General features: G+C 47.1%; 1 protein-coding gene across 1 annotated transcript; it reads left to right on the forward strand.

Moving 5' to 3' along the window:
- The first annotated feature begins 281 nt into the window (after positions 1–281).
- On the forward strand, positions 282–8,249 carry LOC133915909 (mitotic checkpoint protein BUB3.1-like). Its single transcript, XM_062359301.1, has 9 exons — positions 282–711; positions 830–960; positions 1,725–1,807; positions 2,865–3,131; positions 5,852–5,927; positions 7,419–7,499; positions 7,581–7,659; positions 7,743–7,843; positions 7,928–8,249. Exons 1-9 carry the CDS (start codon positions 577–579, stop codon positions 8,010–8,012), a joined length of 1,038 nt encoding a protein of 345 aa, XP_062215285.1. The 5' UTR covers positions 282–576; the 3' UTR covers positions 8,013–8,249.
- The last annotated feature ends 11,625 nt before the right edge of the window (positions 8,250–19,874 follow it).

Consider the following 19,874-nt stretch of genomic DNA (forward strand, 5'->3'; position numbering starts at 1 on the left):
AGTTTGAAACAAAATAATCCAAACCGCGCGTGCCTGCAAGCTAACAATGCTTGCGCACGTGTTTTAAGATTTTTATGGATGGACAAGCAAGCCCCATTAAGATGTCAAAAAACAATTATTCTCGGCTCGCAAGATCTAAATAATTTGCAATAGCAATGATAAAATTCTTATACATTTTACTGCGCACGTTCTAGGGCAAGTAGTAAACAGAAAGAAAAAGTCAAAAAGAAAGGATGGGCCGGCTCAGCCTAACAAGAGAGACCGTTGCCTCCCCAGTCCACGCCGAACGAACGGAAGGCCACGCCATGGAATCTTCTCGCCTCTCTGTCCCCCTTTCCTCAGACCCCAGTACTCCCGTCGTTTGAATCCAAAAATAAAAATACCAAATCCAACTCGTCTTTAAGCCTTCCGCTCCCCGTTGATCTCCCTTCCTCCCTCCCTGGTGCTCGCTCCGCCCGTTCCGAATTCAAATTTCGAAGCCCTCCTCATCCTCCTGCTGCTCCTACTACGCCAAACCCTAAACCAATTCCTCCTCCTCCCCCTTCTCCACCACCTACCACCTCCCCGCCTCCCACCATGAGCGCCGCCGCCGCCGCCGCAACAGCCGCCGTGGGCAGCGGCAAGGAGCTCGCCAACCCGCCCTCCGATGGGATCTCCAACCTCCGCTTCTCCAACCACAGCAACAACCTCCTCGTCTCCTCATGGGACAAGGTCAGCGACGGCATACGCGCTCCCCTTCCCTCCCGTCTCCCCCTTCCTCTGTTCGTTAAACCCTAGCTCTTTGATCCGGCTGACCTGATCTGGTTTGGGCGCTCGTGCTCGGTTGCAGACGGTGCGGCTCTACGAAGCCGACGCAAACGTGCTCAAGGGGGAGTTCGTGCACCCTGGGGCCGTCCTCGACTGCTGCTTCCACGACGACTCATCGGGGTTCAGCGCCGGCGCTGACCACACCGTGCGGAGGTGAGGGTTCTTATGATTTTGACAAGCTTCTGCCTTATTCCGCATCTTGCTTTGCATATGATTTGGGGACTGGCTAGGAGACGTGAGGTGATATGAGCTTTCTGTTTCCCATCTGGTGAGACTTGTGAAAAAGGTTTGTGGTGTTATAGATGGTTAGAGAAGAGTACACTTTGCTGGTGTTAAAATGTCTTTTGCGGTGCAGACGATTCGCAGATAAATGTATTTTTTTGCAAGGGAAAATAAATGTGATTAAGCAGTGGGTTTTAAAATTATCTGGAAACGGTCTTTTATGTTTTTTTCTCATAAAGAAAATCAGGAGACTTGTTGCGCTATCAGAACAAAAAGTTGTTGCCACTGAGGATTGTGCACAGCCATAGCTAAACTAAGAATTGTATTGTGGAAAAATATATCAATTTTGTATTGATTGGATTCTGTTCTAGAATTACAGACGTATGGTGTTTTAGATATCTCTTATTTGAGTTGGGAAATGTCTAGTCCTGTCCTTTTGAATATTTTCAACTGTTCATGAAACTGAATCTAAATGTGGCAGGGAAGGCTGACAAGCAATATGCCCATATGTGGTTTTATGTTTTGTGTAAATTGAATTCTGCATGTAAGACTGATGAGTAATGTGCCCATATTTTGTAAATTGAATGCTACTAATTCCATAATAAATACACTTACATTTGCCTTTTCTGGGATATTCATCTATTTGGAGATATGTGTAAAACTGATAAGCAGTATGCTCAAATGATATATTTCAGGTTAGTATTTAGTTCAGCTAAAGAAGATGTTTTGGGGCGGCATGATGGTCCAGTTCGTTGCGTGGAATACTCTTACGCTGCAGGTACTTGTGTTCTTATTGAATTGCTTTTGGATTTATGTTCTAGCTTTGCTTTTTTTGTTGTACGATACCCTTGCAGCCTGATGCAGTCAAACCTTAGGTCTTTAACTGATGTGATTATAGTTAAGGATGGAATTTAGTTTTTATGTTTCAGTTAAACACATTGCTAACTGTTTTCACACCTGAATTCTAAAAAAATACAATGTACACTTAAATGTGTTCACTGAAAAGCGTATAACTTTAGCTTGGGATAGAAGTTATTTTCCTAGTACTTGGTCTACCACATGAATTTCCTTCTACACCATTTACAATGCCACACTGCAATAGACCAGGTGGGCTATCCATTTTGGTTGAGGATTGTACAGATGTGTCACAGTCATGCCTCTGGTAGCTATTGTTTGTCCTGTTGTGTGTTGGAGTTTTGAGTATTATGGATTATTTTAGGTGTCTTTAAATTCACCATGTATGGCCCTCGATTTAAGCTCAATCCATGTCAAATTGTGGTGTGCCATTATTGTCATGATTATTATCACATGAGAGTTGCTGTTTCTTACTCTCTAAGGAATTCTTTTATTAAATTAAATAGAGTTACCTGAGCTGATGAGATGCTGCTTTTGTAATTTTAACAAATCGCTGGTTGTTGAAGTTAAATGATGTTACTAAATTATTTAGATCATTAGACGTGCTTTGAATGTTCTAGCTTACTAAGTGAAAGTAATGCCTTTGGTTTCACTTTATCTGATGCTATTTTACATATTTATATTCACTTATGCTAACTGCAATACAAACGAGCTCTGTTAACTTTCAGTTGCTAAAACTGATTTAACATGTCTAATTTCTGGAAGCGGTATCTAACCTGATTCTATGTACTTATGTTGCAGATTTTGTTTGAAACAATTTCTAAGAATATATTATATAGCTGGTGCAAAAAAGTATTCTAGAGAAACCTTTTATGAACTTGGGGCCCTTTTACTTATTGTACTTGGTCTGTTGTATCTTATCAGTCACCACCTAAGAAGATTGAACTAAACCTTTTGTATCTGTATATTTATCTATTTAGGACAAGTCATTACTGGCAGCTGGGATAAAACTGTTAAATGCTGGGATCCAAGAGGAGTGAGCGGACCAGAGCGTACACTTGTTGGGACATATACTCAACCTGAACGTGTTTATTCTATGTCTTTAGTAGGAAATAGGTTGGTTGTTGCAACGGCAGGAAGGCATGTCAATATTTATGATCTGCGCAACATGTCTCAACCTGAGCAAAAAAGAGACTCTTCTTTGAAATATCAAACACGATGTGTTCGATGTTTTCCCAACGGAACAGGTAACTGCTTTTGTTCTTGGCTAGGTTGCTGGTTGACAACACTTCCTCATTTTTCATTTTATCTACTGTTTAGGACATGGCAGGACATTGTCTATCTTGCGGCAGTAAAAAAAGATTCTGACAACAATTAACTCAGTTATTCAGAGAAAACACATGTTTGGCTCGAGTGAGGAGGTTCAGCCTATTTCTAGGCCTCAACTCCTATGCAGTGTTGCATACATGGATTGGCTTCTAGATCTTGTTAGGCTGCTGCATTTCTCTTGATAGTTGTTTGAAATTCTCTATTTGTGATTGGTCTTTTCTCTGGGATAAAAATGAGGTGCACCTCTAGATTGCATAAGAACAGCCCATTTTTTTTTTTTTTTTTTTGCGATTTTAATTTGAGGATCACGGAGTAAGCTCCTTCAGTTTGATTGTTGATGTGTCCATGCACCATTATTTACAGTCAATATTTGAAACCTTGATAACACATAGTTATTGTCCTTTTAGTTGTTTCATATCATGAATGATAAGCAAACCTATTAGAGTGTGGCAATATTTGTTTCTGTAATTTTGTTTCATATCAAACATTAAGTTGGACTACTAAAATTTATATCTGTATACTGTGAATACTGTTTCGTTGTCGCATGCTGTCCCTATCTGATATTTTCTAATTTCAAGTTGCAGCGTAACTTCTTTATTTTTTCTTCTAGTTATTGTTTATTGTTAGTTTCTTGTCATGATCTGTCCTCCAAATCAGTAGCTTGATGGAGGTTGTAATCCTGAATGACTATCAATCTTGGTATCACCTTGTAAGCGTTTATTATTGTTTTAGAAATCAAAATTCCCTTCCTTTATATCAGCTACCAGTTAAACATTTATTACTTATTTAAATGATATTCAAATATAAAACCAATGCCTGCATAACTAATTTCTATATTGATTGTTTCATGCGTTGTCTATATTTGACTTTTTCAAGAGGAAACATCGCATAACATCCCTTAGTTTATAAATATAAATGGAAAGTGAGGTTAGCTAGTGATCACCCCACTACAAAGTGCTGATGCAATATGTAGCCTTGTTTGTAGCTTAGTTATTACTCGAAAGGATATGTCAAATATAGGTGGTACATGCGTTCAACAAGAAAAAGAAGGTTCAAGCATTGAACTTTAACTATAGATAGATTTCCAAAAAAATAGCTATGCATGTCCAAAATTTCAGAACTAAGCTATGTACCATGTGATTAGTGCAGAGCCAAAGCTGAAAGTGCACTTGAAAACCTAAAAAATGTTGGATTCAATCATGCGAGAGGTGGGTTGGAAGAACACACACGTGAGCACACACTTAGCACATTAGTTTTCTCGCTGCTAACAGCTTCTAATGGCTTTAGAACATCCAAAGCTTACTACAAGGAGGTGCACAACCCAATATCCAATATACATGCACAAAACCGACTGCTGCTACAGTTGGTACAATAACTGACATATTGTTGCAAACCGACATAGCAAAAGGATTTAAACTAATTGACCTCTAACCGATACACAAGGATTACACTAACATTATTCTTAAGTCTTGTGTGTTTGCTTAAGTTAATTTTGGACCATTCCGGTTCTAGTTCTAAGCTCCTGGAATCGAACTCGTCTTAATGCCTTTGTTAAGATGTCTACGAGCTCGTCCTTGGTGCCAATGAAGTCTGCACTAACACTCCTATTGTCCAAGCACTTTTTGATGAAGTAGTAGCGCACATCGATGTGCTTACTGTGCTCATGGAACATAGGGTTTTTGCTTAGTGCTAGAGTTGATATGTTTTCAACCTTGAGCTTGATGGTGTCGGCAGGCTTCCCCTTGAAGTTGCCGAGCAATTGAGCTAGTCACGCACACCTTGTGTAGCTGCAGTGGCGGTGGTGACATATTTTGCTTCATAGGACGATAGGGCCACCACCCTCTGTTAGAGTGTGCCAACTCACCAAGTTGTCGTCGTAGAAGAACAAAGCGCTAGAAGTGCTCTTCCGCGTATTAATGTCGCCGGTGAGGTCGCTATCATTGTAGCCGACCAGCCGTCCCTCCTCTCCTTTCACGTAGCGACAGTTATAGTTGATCGTCCTGGCAACATAGCACACGATCCTCTTTACAATTGCCAAATGCTCCTAAGTTGGCCGCTCCATGAAGAGGCTTCGCTGAAGGTGAGATCCGGCTGTGTGTGGATGAGGTAGCAGAGGCTGCCGACAAGCCTCCTGTACTTCGTCGTGTCCACTTCTATCGCCATGCTCTCGTGGCTGAGTTTGAGCTGTTCCTACATCGGGGTGAGCGGAATTGCAGCCTCTCATCCCCACCATCTCCTAGATTTGAGTGGCGTAGTGCGCTTGGCACAGCGTGATGTTGCCGCCACTGCTGCTTTGCTGGACATCGTAAACAGGTCGAATCAACTATTGTACAATTGCTGTTAGCTGGTTTGTAGTGGTCCGACTACTAATATGGTGCACACATGCTGACTGGGATGCTGTTTTATTTTTATTTTGGGTTGAACCACTGGTTTGGCCTTGTTTTAAATTTTAATAACTATATGCTAGGTGGCATAGTGGAATAGGGGACCTACAGCCAAAGTGCTAATGATATCCAGTCGAGCAGCCTTGACTTGGGATACTGCATTCGTCCATTTGCTATTCTACTATTGTATCATGTTGATATACATATATATTTTGTATGCTAACCTCAATCTTCTCTGTCTTGCATTGCTTCAGGGTACGCTCTAAGTTCTGTTGAAGGACGAGTTTCTATGGAATTCTTTGATCTATCCGAGTCTGCTCAATCTAAAAAGTATGATTTCTGCATCTTAGCTGCAAAAGATGGGTTCATGTTTTGTAATGATATCATACAAGATAATCAATTGTATGATTTGATGTTTATTTTCTTTAGCATCAGTTGAAACAATGGATGATGCAACTTCATTTGTAAGGGTCTGTTTGTTTGGTCTTCTGCTTTTAGATTTTTTTGAAAAGTTGTGATTTTAGTTTGTCTGAAAAGCTGCTTTTGGAAATAGGTTGTTAGCTTCTACAATAAATTTTTGGCTTCTTACACATAGCTTCTCAGAAAAAACGTCTCTCAGTGAGTTTCTCTGCTTTAGTTTATTTTCCTGAGAAGCAAGCTTCTAGCTTCTCCAAAAGTCACTTCTCCAGAACCTCGTTTGTTCTGCCTTCTGGCAGCAGCAGAAGCAGAACTAGAAGTAGGAAACAAACATGACCTAAATAAGCTTCCACAGTTTTCATACATCAGCTTTACTTTGTTTCTTTCTGTTGCCTTCTAATATATAGAAGCTTATATTAGTAGCTTATAGCAATGATTAATCTGTAATAAACATGCCTATAGATAATATATAGAATGCACATCAGCACATCAATGCATTTTTTTTCAAATTTTTTAGGTAATCTATGTAGTGTTGTCGGAAGAACAAAAACAGAAATTCTGAGTGAATAGTGACCCTATCATTTGATTTCCTGTTATTTTTAAATTTGTTAGATATTTGTCTAGTTCAGATTTTTTTTCAAATTTTTTAGGTAATCTATGTAGTGTTGTCGGAAGAACAAAAACAGAAATTCTGAGTGAATAGTGACCCTATCATTTGTTTTCCTGTTATTTTCAACTTTGTTAGATATTTCTCTAGTTCAGAGTGACCCTATCATTCTGAGTGAAGTTGTAATTTTATGAGGGTTCTACTAAATTGGGAAATAATTTAAATGTTTTCCTGACATTTGCGAGTTATTTCGTTTACTTAATGAAAATATGAAAAATATTTTGTATGATTGCACTGAGCTATAGTTTCCACTAAATATGCCCCAAGTACAAGTTACCAAGTTACTACTACTAGAATGTTTGAAAAGCGCCCCCCCCCCCTCCTCCAAAAAAATAAAAAATAAAAAACCCCTGAGTTCTTATAGTGGGGGATGCCCTTCTGTATGAGGATGAAATAGAAAGACTCCTTTTGTTTTGATGAACAGATGACCTCTTATTTGAAACTTTTGCTTTCCTTTTTGAGGTTACTGGTAGTAACGTGATGTTGGCTTCATACATTTGAACACGACATATTTGTAACTAAGAAAATGGTTATCTTAGTAAGGCGCAAGACCTCTGCTTGACTAGCAGTTGTGCATTGTCAAATCATGCTGTTATGTGCTTATCTCTTTCTTGAAAACCCGCTATCTTCAATGGAACTACTGTTCACCTGCCTTCCCTGGGAAATAGACTGAACAGTGATGCCATTGACATTTTCCCTTAACTACCTGCTTGATTATCTTTTAATTTTTCATTCAGGTATGCTTTCAAGTGTCATCGGAAATCTGAGGCTGGGAGGGATACCGTTTATCCTGTCAATGCAATTGCATTCCATCCAATGTAAAGTCGTGGTCTTTAATTTTTGTGGCCATTCCATATCTCACTAGATTATCACTTCTCATTTTTCTTGTCTGTCTGCAGATATGGCACGTTCGCCACTGGAGGTTGTGATGGATTTGTGAATGTATGGGATGGCACTAACAAGAAAAGACTATATCAGGTAACCAAATGATAGTTTTACTTCATTGGAAGCCACTATCTGTAATGTTTCTTTTATATATGATTTCCTTACTTTGATTGCAGTACTCAAAGTACGCATCAAGCATCGCTGCTCTTTCATTCAGTAAGGATGGTCATCTACTTGCTGTGGCATCCAGCTACACTTACGAAGAGGGAGAGAAATCGTAATATTGAACTTTTTCTATACAACTTATGTATTTTAAAGAAGAAAAAAATTGCTCATCTACCTGTGCTTTTGTGCTTTTCAGCCATGAGCCCGACTCAATATTTATCCGGACGGTGAACGAAGTTGAAGTAAAACCGAAGCCCAAGGCATTGACAGCTCCCCAGTAGTGTTGTAATGAGTTGACGACAGTATTAATCAGATGGTCAGATGTTCTCTATTTCTCCAAGTTGATGTCGATTACATTTGTTGACGAATGTCTTGTGAAGTGAATGCCAGTATCCAGATCTGGCGTCTCATCTGCTAGTGTAGAACTTGTACTCCGGAAATATTTCATGTTCCAGCTGATTGTATATTTTGATGCAAATTATGTTAAGTTTATTTGATTTTTTGTAGACTTGACCTTACTCAGTGTTATCAGGGTTGGGGGAGCCACAGAAGATGAGGAGAGCAGAGTGAGGGTGAGTGCACGGGAGAACGAGGGAGGGGATAGGGGTGCGGGTGCGATGGTGTCCGATGACGCCAGTGAGCGTTAGGGCAGTGGCGCTGCATGGGTTGTTGGAGGGTGCGTTGGAGGCGTCGGCAGAAGGCCCAAAACCGTCCCTTACTGATATTGTGAAAGTGGCGCTGCATGGGTTGTTGGAGGGTGCGTTGGAGGCGTCGGCAGAAGGCCCAAAACCGTCCCTTACTGATATTGTGAAAGGGAATATCTATGCATGTATATAGAAGGTCAAGGATTGCCTAACTGTACACAACAAAATTTCTACATTACAAAACTCCAGTTGATTCTCGTGTTACATCTTTACCTACTTCTTATATTTAATAAAAATCTCTAAAATTTAAATAATTTATATATTTTTATCATCTACTCCTCTAGTCTTCTTATATCGTTATTGGTTACGGTTATGTTATGTGTTTAACTAATAAAAGTAAATGAAGAAATTCGAAGAAAAATTAGCGGATAATTTTTTTCTTTTTATTCTATCTGAAATCAAATTACAGTATATGACGCACCCGTATCTCCATCTCTTAAATTTTGTGCTTGATATTACTGTTTCAAAATATTTATGTTTTCGTTGTAACACATGAGTACTTTAGCTAGTGATTCATAATTTAAGAGAACTTGGCAAGAAGTTAAAAATCGTTGTCAGCAATATGTGTTTTTCATATGGGCTTCCTAATAAGTTGTTTAATTCTAGCTTAGCTTATCCATTTAATATATTATTTTAAGGCTGTTCTGTAGATTTTTTTATTCTTCGTCCCTTGGCATCACCCTTTGATGCAAGATTGGTACACACTAGGAGGTGATCGATTTGGCATGCATCCTTTCCCCACTGTGCCATTGCGCATTCCAATATGTCAGCCAACTGACCACAAGTACGAGGTTAGTTAGCTTTGAGATTGGTGCAAAAGTGAATCGAACATCTTATTTCCTTCCTCGTCATGGGTCCTACCCACCTTGAAACCCTAGCATGCTACCTCCGTGCCTTTTCCACCATTGTCGCCATGCTTTGCTCCACTCTTGCCATGTCTTCACCCCTCTCTCGATGAGTTAGGGTTTGTGTGGGTTAGGATTCAAGGTTTGGGTGGGGGCATGTGGAGAGTTGTAGAAATTGTCCTCGATTTAATTGACCCCCAGCCGTCCACAAGAATGAGAGTTAGCACATTCTCACCATTCAGCGTACCACATGCTAATCCACATCCACATGACGTTTTGTTAAGACTTAGAGATCAACTAAAACAAACACAGCTCCGATATTCTTCGATACACGTCTCAAGACTAGCCCAAGATCGTCGCATATCGTTCACAACATATGCAACCATTATAGATAACATCCAAGTGTAGATTTTAAGAAAATTACGAGCCTTAGATTACATTACACATATTAAGGGCCGACGTGAGAGTCGCACACAACCAGTTTAACTCAAAAATCTATCAAAAGTTGGCCTAGAGATTTATTTACATTACATTTTATCTCTAGTGATGGATCAATATTGACGATGGGTAGTATAAAGCTAACGTATCTGGATACCATAAGGTTTCCTATATTCTTGGGGTATATCTCTATCCCTGGAGAGGGTATTCTTGGACGTATGGAAACAACTCACAGGTACCTAGGATATCTCGTACACATGGAATTTTATCTCTAAGAATGGTACAGAAGAACTCCAGAGGCTGTACGACAACCCCCTATATGATGAGGACACCACACTTTTAGATACTACTCCTCAAGATATACAAGGATCAACTACAAGAGCACGTACATGACAATTAAATCACCAAATAAACTCGTTTCTCATTGTCCATACTTTGTTGGATGGGTTGCTACTAAAGTCTTGTGATGTTTTGTTGCTTAGGAATATGGGAGAAGCATCATAAGACCATCTGGACATCATCACTAAAAGGCCAAGTCTACTCGGACTCGAACTCGAGCCCTAGTCAGACTCCAAATTCTATTTGGAGTTTTAGGACAACACATCAATAAAACGGGCATAACTTTCGTATACGGAGTCCACTTGATGCGTTCTTGGATTTGCTAGAAACCTTATGATGAGACCTTTCCAATAGATCTAGTCTCACCCTTGGATTCATTAGTGATTAATCAGAGTCATTAAAATAAGGTTGTGTGTCACTATTGTGGGCCTTGTCGAGTCTTGTAAGCATGTCGGTATCGAAGACCAATTGTGTACGCCTTTCTCCAGGGCCACCTAACCCTAGATCGACCTACTCATATCCCCCTATAAATATACAGTAGCCGTTGTAGTTTAGGCTTAGGTTATCTTGTTTTAGATAGTTTCTGCGTATATCGGTTTGTAGAACCCCAACTCGAGTATTTAATTGGTAATTAGCAATATTCAAATTACATCTATTTTGTTTTTGCTTGTGTTCTTGATTCGCTTGCAGGAAAAACCTTCTTGATGAGATCAAATACATCTTGGCACGGTTAATAACCACATAGTAGTGGTGTAGTGGTTGTGAGAGTCCTTGATCTATTTTGGTCGGAGCCTTTGGATCATCAACGTCGAAACTCCACCAAATCGACTTATCACATTACCTTTCGGAAGATTGGGTAACACCCTCATCAAGTGGTACCAGAGCTAGGTAGCCCGTTAGGTAATCTCGTTTGTCCCCTTTTGTTTAGTTGTGTTTCATTACCTAGAGTTCAGAAAATTGTTTCACAAAAAGATTTAGATCTTAATTTTTTTGCTATCCAAACCATATTATGCCTTTCACAATTTTGTTTTTAGTTTTCTCATTGTTGAGGTTGAGTCCATCATCGGTGTCTTTGTTGCTGGTTGAGTCATCGTGTTCTAGTTTCTACCACCGAGTCTTTTTTTTAGTTGTTGTGTATCTCGGCTTACCTTTGGCTGCATCTGCTGCAATTATTGTTTCATCTGCTATAGCCAAGATGGAGTCTATAGCTCTCCATGACCACCTACTCGAATTCGACCATCTACTCAGATTCGACTCCCTATTTGGATTCGACCACCTAGTCAGATTCGACAACCTACTCGGGTTCGACCATCTACTCAGTTTTGCCCCCATAACTTAGTTGGAGTCTATCTATTTCTGGCTGCTCTCGAACATCCCATGGACCCATCATATCGTGCCATGCTAGACAAAGTTCGAGTAGCAATTCCAAAGCCAAAAGAAACCAAGCAAAGTTCAGAGAGAGAGAGAGAGAGAGAGAGAGAGAGAGAGAGTGCCTTTATACCCCTACTCTCCGAAAAATGTTTGTGACCCAGTCACATCCTTGGATCTAGAGAAGGTAATAGAAGAGTTTTCAGTTTGTGTCACATTCACAGAAAAAAAGAAAAAAGAAAAAAAGAAGCAAAGAGTGCCAAAAAAAAGAAATCAAGCAAGAAGCAATGGGTGCCAACAAAACAATAGAGTACAAAAAGAAAGAAAGAAAGAATTTCAGTCTGCATTGCAAATTTTGTTCTACTGCACTTGTATCTATCCTATTTTTTTGACTTGTTTGATCTAGTTCTAGGAACGCGTTGAGGCTAGCAATTGTGATTAGTACTGTGAACTTGTAGGATCGAATATGCACAAAATACCCAATCGGAGGGGGTGAATGAGTGCGGAAACCAAATTCAAAGATTAACTCACCCAAATCAAAACTCAATTTAAACTCAGTATTCCACTCAAAACAGATTGCACAAGCTCTAGTAAAAATGATGTAAGAAAGATCTGCTAGTTGGATTGCTCTTAATTTTGGGCAGCAGAAACTAGGTTCAAATACGAAACTAACTCCATAAGAATCGAGTAAATCAGACATGTGGATCAAAAGTTATTCCTAGTCGAAGCAGACTATGTCAACCAGAATCGAGTAGATCAAAACCTAGTTGAGTAAACAAAAAGCTACTCGAGATCAACCAAATCCACTCGAATTTTTCTCATATCAAACACTAGATATTCTAGAAAGGTTTTGGATGGATTAAACCAAGATGGAACTTCATAGAAACATGAAATTAATTGAAAACCAAAACCGATCATGCAGAACAGAGAGAAAATTCCAACTCAGCAACTCATCAACTTACAAAACTTGGTCTTCATTACATAGATGAGTTTACAAGATGCCTCTCCAAAGCATCTAACAAGGATTTCCACGAAATCCTAAAACAGCTCTCTCTCAAGTTTCTCTATCTCTCTACTACGTTGTGCTGCCTTGTTATACGCTCTCCTACCCAATACAATAGACCTCTCTATTTATAGGGTAGCCACACGCATAAACGTGATCGAATCGAACTACAACTCCCTATCGTATTCAATCTGGTCTCTATCCTCGTATAATCACAAGAGGACAAACAACTTTTGCTAATTAATCTAATTAGCCAACAACTCTTACGTAATCATGCATGCACATCTCCCATGCATACATGCATATACGTAACTAACTCAGAGTCCGTCTCCAACACTAACTCTTGTCTCAAGTCTAGCCACCACACGACTCCCTCGTGCTTGCTCCGACTCAAACAAGAATTCATCTTCACGTCCTCTCATGATTAGATCGCCTCCAACATCCATCGTGAAGCCTTGTCTCCATATGCATTATCTTCTCAGCTCGAACATCCCGTATGACATCCTTGATCACCATGACCTCAGTTCCTCTTGAACCTAGTCGCCAAACCTCAGTTCCTCCCTAAACTTAGTTTGTTGATCCGTCATCGACCATGTTCGCCTTTGAGCAACATATGCACATGAATCAAACAACAATCGAGTATGAGTACAAGTCCTTCCTGACTTGACTCAAGATCAGTTCACACAACACCACACAAACTCCAAACAAAACAAATATGCTAACATAAGCATACCCAACTAATGATAACACATCAAACCAACTATGCTATCCAAGCATATCTTAGCAACTCATGAACATCAACCAAATGTCATCATGCTAAATCACTTTGCTCTACTGTCGGTGAATCAGGAACCAGGAGTTCCCGAATCCCGAGGCCAGGCCAGCAATCCACCACGTGACGCCCTCCCGCGGAGGTCATCTCCGTGAGGTACAAAAGACTAAGTCCCGGGAGAGGGCGCTCGGGGCCACAGACAGTGGTCCCCGAGTACCCAGGTTCCCCGATGATCTACGAAGACTAAGGGGCCGGGAAGAAAGTGCTCGGGGAGGTGAACAGTGACCCCCGAGCACCCAAGTCCCCCGACGACCAGGAAAATTGAGTGCCTCGAGGACCCAACAAAAGAAGTTCCGGGAGAGAGTGCTTGGGGCTGCGAGTAGCGGACCCCGAGCACTGGTTCCCCGACGATCCAGGAAGCCCCCCGTCGGTGGCCCCCACAAGGGTCCAGCGATGAGGTGTCAGCCAGTGAAAGGCCCGATGCCGCATTTAAGAGCGCACGTGGCTTGTCACCTCCAACTGCTCCCGCCACGCTCGGTGTCAGCTCTTGCCATATTCTAGCAGAAGGGCGTGGGGATATTTAATACATGGGTCCTATCTCGCGCTATCCGGCACGCCTCGGGATAGCATCGCAAGGCCCGAGAAGTTTCATCTGCCGCGCTGCTGTGGCAGGCGAACAAGACCGGGCGAGCACGCCGGGCCGCTCTGCGGCTGCCCGGTGGGCCCTCTCCACGGCGCCCATTGCCAGCGCCATCATGACGACTGAAGACCAGGCGCGGGGTGCGTTTTCAGCCCCCGTCACCTCGCGCAGAGGCTATGATGACGCCCTTTCCATTTATGGCGCCTTGGGATTCATGCCCTCCCGTTCGGGGTATGCTACTGTCAGCGGGTATTTAAAGCGGACGGCAGCACGGACGAAGGAGAATTAATTGATAGGCAACGCTCGAACTCTCAGACAAGTGCATTCAGAGTCCAACAGAGATCGAAGAACACCTTCGTACGAGCATAGAAGCCAAAGAACAAGGAGCCCCAGGCTCTATGATAGACAGACATTCTTGTAACTAGCACATTCCTGAGAGACATTCTCAGGGCATTTATAGCATCCACACAGGAGTAGGGTGTTACGCGCAATACGGCCCGAACTTGTCTAAAAATCCCCCAACGCATTTACTCTTTTCTGCGATTGATCATTCCTCACCACCTGCCATTGCATTCATATCCATTTATTTCTCCAGCAAACATATTCAGAATCACCCCCGGCCGAATCTCTAAAAAGGGGTCCCTCAGGATTCCTGCGACAAGAGCTAACCCTCCGACAGCTGGCGTGCTAGCTAGGAGGGTTGCATCCCTGAATTTGTTTGTTTTTTTTCTCCTACAGAAAAAATGGCTGGTGGCCATCGTCTCCAGCGCTCCGGCACCAGCTCCAGTGAGGAAATGGAGCCCCTTGCTCAGGAGGCGCCAATCGCTGCTGCTTCCCAACAGCAGCGTCGATATGCACTCACGGCATTCCCCTCTCAGGAGGACCATGGCGCTGGGCCCAGCAGGGCCGCCGCCGCCATCGCCGGTGCACCATCCAACCCCCAGCAGGTGGCCGAAACTCATGCCGCCAGATCCACGTCTGGACAGTGCCGAGCGTCGTTGCGATGTAGGCTCGCCTTTGGCGAGGCCAGTCCTGAGAGTGCGCTACTTGCGGTGCAAGCTCTCCTCAGGCACCCGCCAGTCCAGGCGGCGGGGGAAACCCCGGAAGGCCGCTGGCTCCAGGAGGTGGCCGCCTTGGTCGGCACGGCTCACCGCCAGGTGCTGACCGAAAGTTCCCGCGCTACCTCACACTGCGGCGCAACTATGACCGGCCCATCATCACGTGGCGGTCGCACTGGCCGGGGGGGCTCCAAGCGAAGCGCCGCCCCCTGGCCACTACCGGAGCCCAGGACCTCCGCTTACACCTCAATGAGCGGAGGGCCGTCGAAGACGCGCATGTCACCCTCGAGCGCCAGCGGGAGACCCGGCATGAGGCTGAAGCCGAGGACCAGGCCTCCTCCTTGCTGGCCCATGATCGTCGGGGCTCCCCGGCTCACCGGTGTTCACCGCCTAAGGGCGCTGCCCGCGCCGTAGGGTACGGCACAGGCTGCCGTGCCTTCACCAGCGAGCTCCGCCGGGTCAAATGGCCCACCAAGTTCCGGCCGGAACTGCCGGAGAAGTACGACGGGTCCATCGACCCCGTCGAGTTCCTCCAAATCTAAACCACTGCTGTCCAAGTGGCTGGCGGCAGTGAAAAGGTGATGGCCAACTATTTCCATGTCGCCTTGAGGGGCTCTGCCCGCTCTTGGCTTATGAACTTACCCCCAGGATCCATCAGCTCCTGGGATGATCTTTGCCACCAGTTTGTGGCTAACTTTCAGGGCACATTCACGTGCCCCCGCCTAGAGTGCGACCTCCACGCCGTCAAACAGCAGGAGGGGGAGATGCTGTGGCACTTCATACAACGCTTTAGCCAGGTCCGCAACACCATCCCTCGGATAACCCCCCACGCTATCATTGTCGCGTTCCGGTAGGGTGTCCACGACGAGCGGATGCTCGAGAAGCTAGGCATGCACGAGGTCGAAACCACCGCGGAGCTTTTCACGCTGGCCGACAAGTGAACCAAGGTGGCGGAAGGTCGGGCATGGCATGTTCCGCGCCCTGAGCATCCCGTCGCCGATCAGCCAGATCCTTCCCACTCCGACAGGCGGGAAAAGAAGAAGAGAAGGAGGCGCGAGGCTGTCCCCATCGAGCCAGCCCAGGGCCTCGCCCGTGGGCCGGCCCAGGAACCCGACTACCGGCAAGCACGTCGAGCGGCCGCCGATAGATGGCCTGCGCCCGCGAGGGCTCCGGCCCGAGCCCCTCCTAGGCCTCCGGCTCCCGCAAGGGCTCTCGTTTCGGCAAGGGCCCTCGCTCCCGTGAGGCCCGAGCCAAGGAAGTGGTGCCAGATCTACCAGACTAGGCGGCATGACCTCACGGAGTGCCGCACGGTCAAAGGCCTCATCGAGCAGCGCCAGAGGGACTGCGAGGAGCCCCGTAGGGGTGGTGACGACGGAGCCGCCCCCGAGAACCCAGAGCTCGGCTTCCAGGAACCCGAGCACACCGTCGCATTCATCGATGGAGGCGCGTACATGCCCTCCTCCCGCCGCAGTGTCAAGTCCATGCGGTGCGAGGTGTGCTCGGTGACCCTGAGCGAAGAGGCCGTAAGGCCCCTGAAGTGGTCGGACGCCCCGATCACGTTTAGCCAACACGACCGTGCAACACGCCTTTCACCTTGAATTTCCAATTTGACACCTTTGAGGGGTCAGGAACGGCAACAGATACTGCTGAGTCATACTCGGACGCCACCGAACCATAGGACCTCTGGGTTATGCCTCTGCCTTTAGAGTCTCAGGTATTCGAGAGGTCTTAGGTCGAAAACAAGAGCAACCTATAATGAGTACTGCACTAACAGAGCGCACCAAGCAAAGAATCTTTCTATTTTTCCCGAATCACAGACCAACAATCAAAAGCAAAAGCAGCTCGACCGCGAGGGCCTTAGTGCTCAGGTCGCTGCTCGGCCCTAGGGGTCCTCAGGTGGTCCTACTGCTCAGGCATGAGTGGTCGGGATCATCTGGTCCCGGGCTCCCCATAGCACTCCCCAGTGCTTGGGCACTCCAGCCGAAGGGACTAAGTTCCCGGGCACCCCGAGCTCGGAGCGCATACCTCTCTTGGATTAGTCGGACGAAAGGCTGACAGCTGTCTGATGAGTGGTTAAATTCATATGAATTTACATTCAGTAATATATTGTTCTCGAGTTATCGTCGGGGCCCTCGTATTCTAATCTGTTCGGCGAGATGGTCTCCTCACGCACAAAACCCTGCCACGTGTCCGCTTTTCTCGGAACGACAGAACGGACAGTAGAAAGGTGTACTGTACGAACAGCGATGTCTGACCGAAGTCCTTCATGGTGGTCATGGTGTTCGGTCCGCTTACAAGGCCCCGGGCACTACCGAGCCTCTAGGGTTCTCGGGTAATCTCACCGCTCGAGCAAAGAGTGGCCGGGAGCCTGGACCCTGGGGGCGGGCTGTCGGTGCTCGGTCCGGTCCGTCCTAGCCCGGGCACCACCAAACCGTGGGGATTCTTGGTCACATTTCCGCCCGCACGTGTCTCCGGTCTACCTGTTTGAGTGGTCACAAAATGGGAAAGTGTTCACTGGTCGTGGCGTGCTCCGTGCTGGATCAACCTATCTCCCGAGCAAGGAAGTTAATGCCTTTGTCTTTTGACTTAGCCGCTGCGGACTCGCGAGGGCTCGTGGGCTGAACACACAAAGAAGGCCTCACTGCTCGGGTGACGAGTGGTCGGGGCAACTTCGTTCTCGGGGAGGGAAAGGTCAGGCTTGGTCTGACTGAGTACTCCTTAGGACATCAAGTGAAAAGAATAGAAACTTCATCAAGCACTTGGAAGAACACTGGAGTTGCGATCCCAAAGAAAGGCTTCCATTATATTCACAAGAAAGGACAGCTATTCTGAGGGATCACTCCCATATTTACATCAAGTCAAAGAAAAAGAAAATTACAAATAAGTCAGAGCCATCAGGCTCGGAAGATAGCGGGGCCTCCTCGCCGCTGCCCCCCCCCCCCCCGGGTCCAGAATCGGTGGCGCCTCCCGCGTGAAGCAAGCCGCTACCTCGGCGGTGACGCCCCGGACTGCCTCCCGGGTGGCCTCCTCCTCGGCCTCGACCACCCCTTCCCAAGCTGGTTCCAGCGAGAAGTTCAGATCCCGGCTCCGGTAGCAGGCTAGGACGTGCTCGGCCACCGCTTGAGCCAAGCTACGCCCTTCCCGGGCGGCTAGCTCCTGCACTGCCTGGGGAAGCGCCTCGAGGCGCTGGCTGATCCTCTGGAAGCCAAGGGCGATGTGGCCAATGCCTGTCCCCTTCGCTCCCACATGGACTCGCCCAAGCCCGGCCACCCTCACGGACCTCTGTGCCTGTCGAAGGATGACTTCCATCATCAGCTTCACGTTGGCCCGTTCGGTCCTAGTGGTCTCGAGCTCATCCTTCATGCTCTGCAGCCGCTGGTCGAGGCGGCGCCGGGCACCTGGGCTTCGCCTGCTTCACCTGCTCTGCAAGGGTAGAGAGGGCCTGCTCACGGGCAGTCAGCTCTGACTCCCACTTGGCAGCCCGCTCCTCCCAAGCAGCTGAGGCCACCAACGCCTCGGCAGCCTCCGTCTCCCAGCGGATCAGCAACTCCTCCCAGGCGTCTAGATCCGACGTCGTGATGCCAATGTCGGTCTCACAGATCGTGACGTCCTCCTCCCGGCACTGGAGCTCCTCCTCCCGACACTGGAGTTCGGCGCAGATCTGGTCAGCCTCGCCTTTCTGGCTGGCCAAGTCCACCTGGGAGGCCTCCACCGTCCTCTCGCGGGACAGGACCACCTCCTCCTAAGCCTGCACCTGCCTCTCCCTGGCGAGTGCCTCGGTAGCCTACTGCCGTGATGTCTCGGCCAGGCGGGCGGCGTCTTCCTGCTCCTGCACGGCCTCCGTGCGTATTTCTTCTAAGGCCTCTCGCTCCGCCTCTATCGCGCGCCGCTCACTCTCGTTGGCGGCGCGGGCCGCGACGACGCGGGCCTCAAAAAGGCTCCTGCCCTCGGCTAGCCGCTCCCTCTCCTCAGAGAGGGCGGCGCGGCCCACCTCAAGAAGCGTCCTCTCCCCCACCACGGTCGCCTCCAGCCGCCCGATCACCTCCCGGGCGCTTCCTAGCATGTCCGGAAGGGGTTCTGCATGCTGGCTGGATGACGACCGGGTGTTGGGTCCCCTGCGAGCCCTCTCTGAGGGGCTCGGGGTCCCCGAACACCGCCACACAGGCACCGCCATCGACGAGGCCATCCGCCCCGCACTCTATGTGCTCGGGACGGGCTCTGCCGGCGCCGGTTGCTCAGGCGCAGCCTCTGCCATCGGCTCGGGGTAGGGCGGTGCTTGTGGCTCTATCTCGGTCGGCGCGCTCAGCGGCTCTGGCTCCACCGACGCGCTCGGCTCACGCATGCTCGGCTCGGGGGCTGGAGCCGGCTTCGGCGCCTCCGGCCGTCCTTGGTCTCCGGCGGCGTCCGTAGGTGGACTGCAAAAGAAAATGAGGTCAGTCTCCGAACTCACTTCGGGCAAGGCATGCTCAAAAAAAGGGGAGAAACTTACGCAGATTTGGGTCTTCGTTATTGCCACCTTGATTCCAGGATCCTGTATTCCGGGCCCGACGGCATTGGCCCGGAATCCTCCCTCCTCCTCTTCCGCGGGGGGCTCTGCGGGGCCGCCGCGCGGTCTCTGGGTTCCAGACCAAGCCCAAGCAGATCAAGGTCTGGTTCCAGAACCGTAGATGCCGCCCCCGTCACCGACCCCGTGCTGGACGATTGGCCACTCTGGCCTCCCTCCTTCTCGCCAGGTGAAAGCGACGACGAGGACGTCGGCGTAGGAACGAAAGTCCGGGGGCGCTTCCCTTTGTCCCCCGGCGCTATCGCCGCCCCACTGCCGGCGGCGTCTCCTCCTCTGGCCTGGCGGCTGCTGCCTGCGGCCTCCTCGCCGCTCGCCTACGGCCTGCTTTTGGCGGCGTCCCCGCCGGGGGCACTCGGAGCGCGGCCGGTCACCTCGTACTCCCCGGGAATCTGGATAGTCCCGGGGTTCCGGC

This window comes from Phragmites australis, chromosome 4 (assembly GCF_958298935.1).
Source record: "Phragmites australis chromosome 4, lpPhrAust1.1, whole genome shotgun sequence".
Classification (NCBI taxonomy): Eukaryota; Viridiplantae; Streptophyta; class Magnoliopsida; order Poales; family Poaceae; genus Phragmites; species Phragmites australis.

Excerpts from the sequence above, each read along its gene's own strand:
- LOC133915909 (XM_062359301.1), top strand. The coding sequence starts at position 577 with ATGAGCGCCGCCGCCGCCGCCGCAACAGCCGCCGTGGGCAGCGGCAAG. Across the intron at positions 1,808-2,864 it reads GGAATACTCTTACGCTGCAG|GACAAGTCATTACTGGCAGC; the intron begins GTACTTGTGTTC and ends TTATCTATTTAG. Across the intron at positions 3,132-5,851 it reads ATGTTTTCCCAACGGAACAG|GGTACGCTCTAAGTTCTGTT; the intron begins GTAACTGCTTTT and ends GCATTGCTTCAG.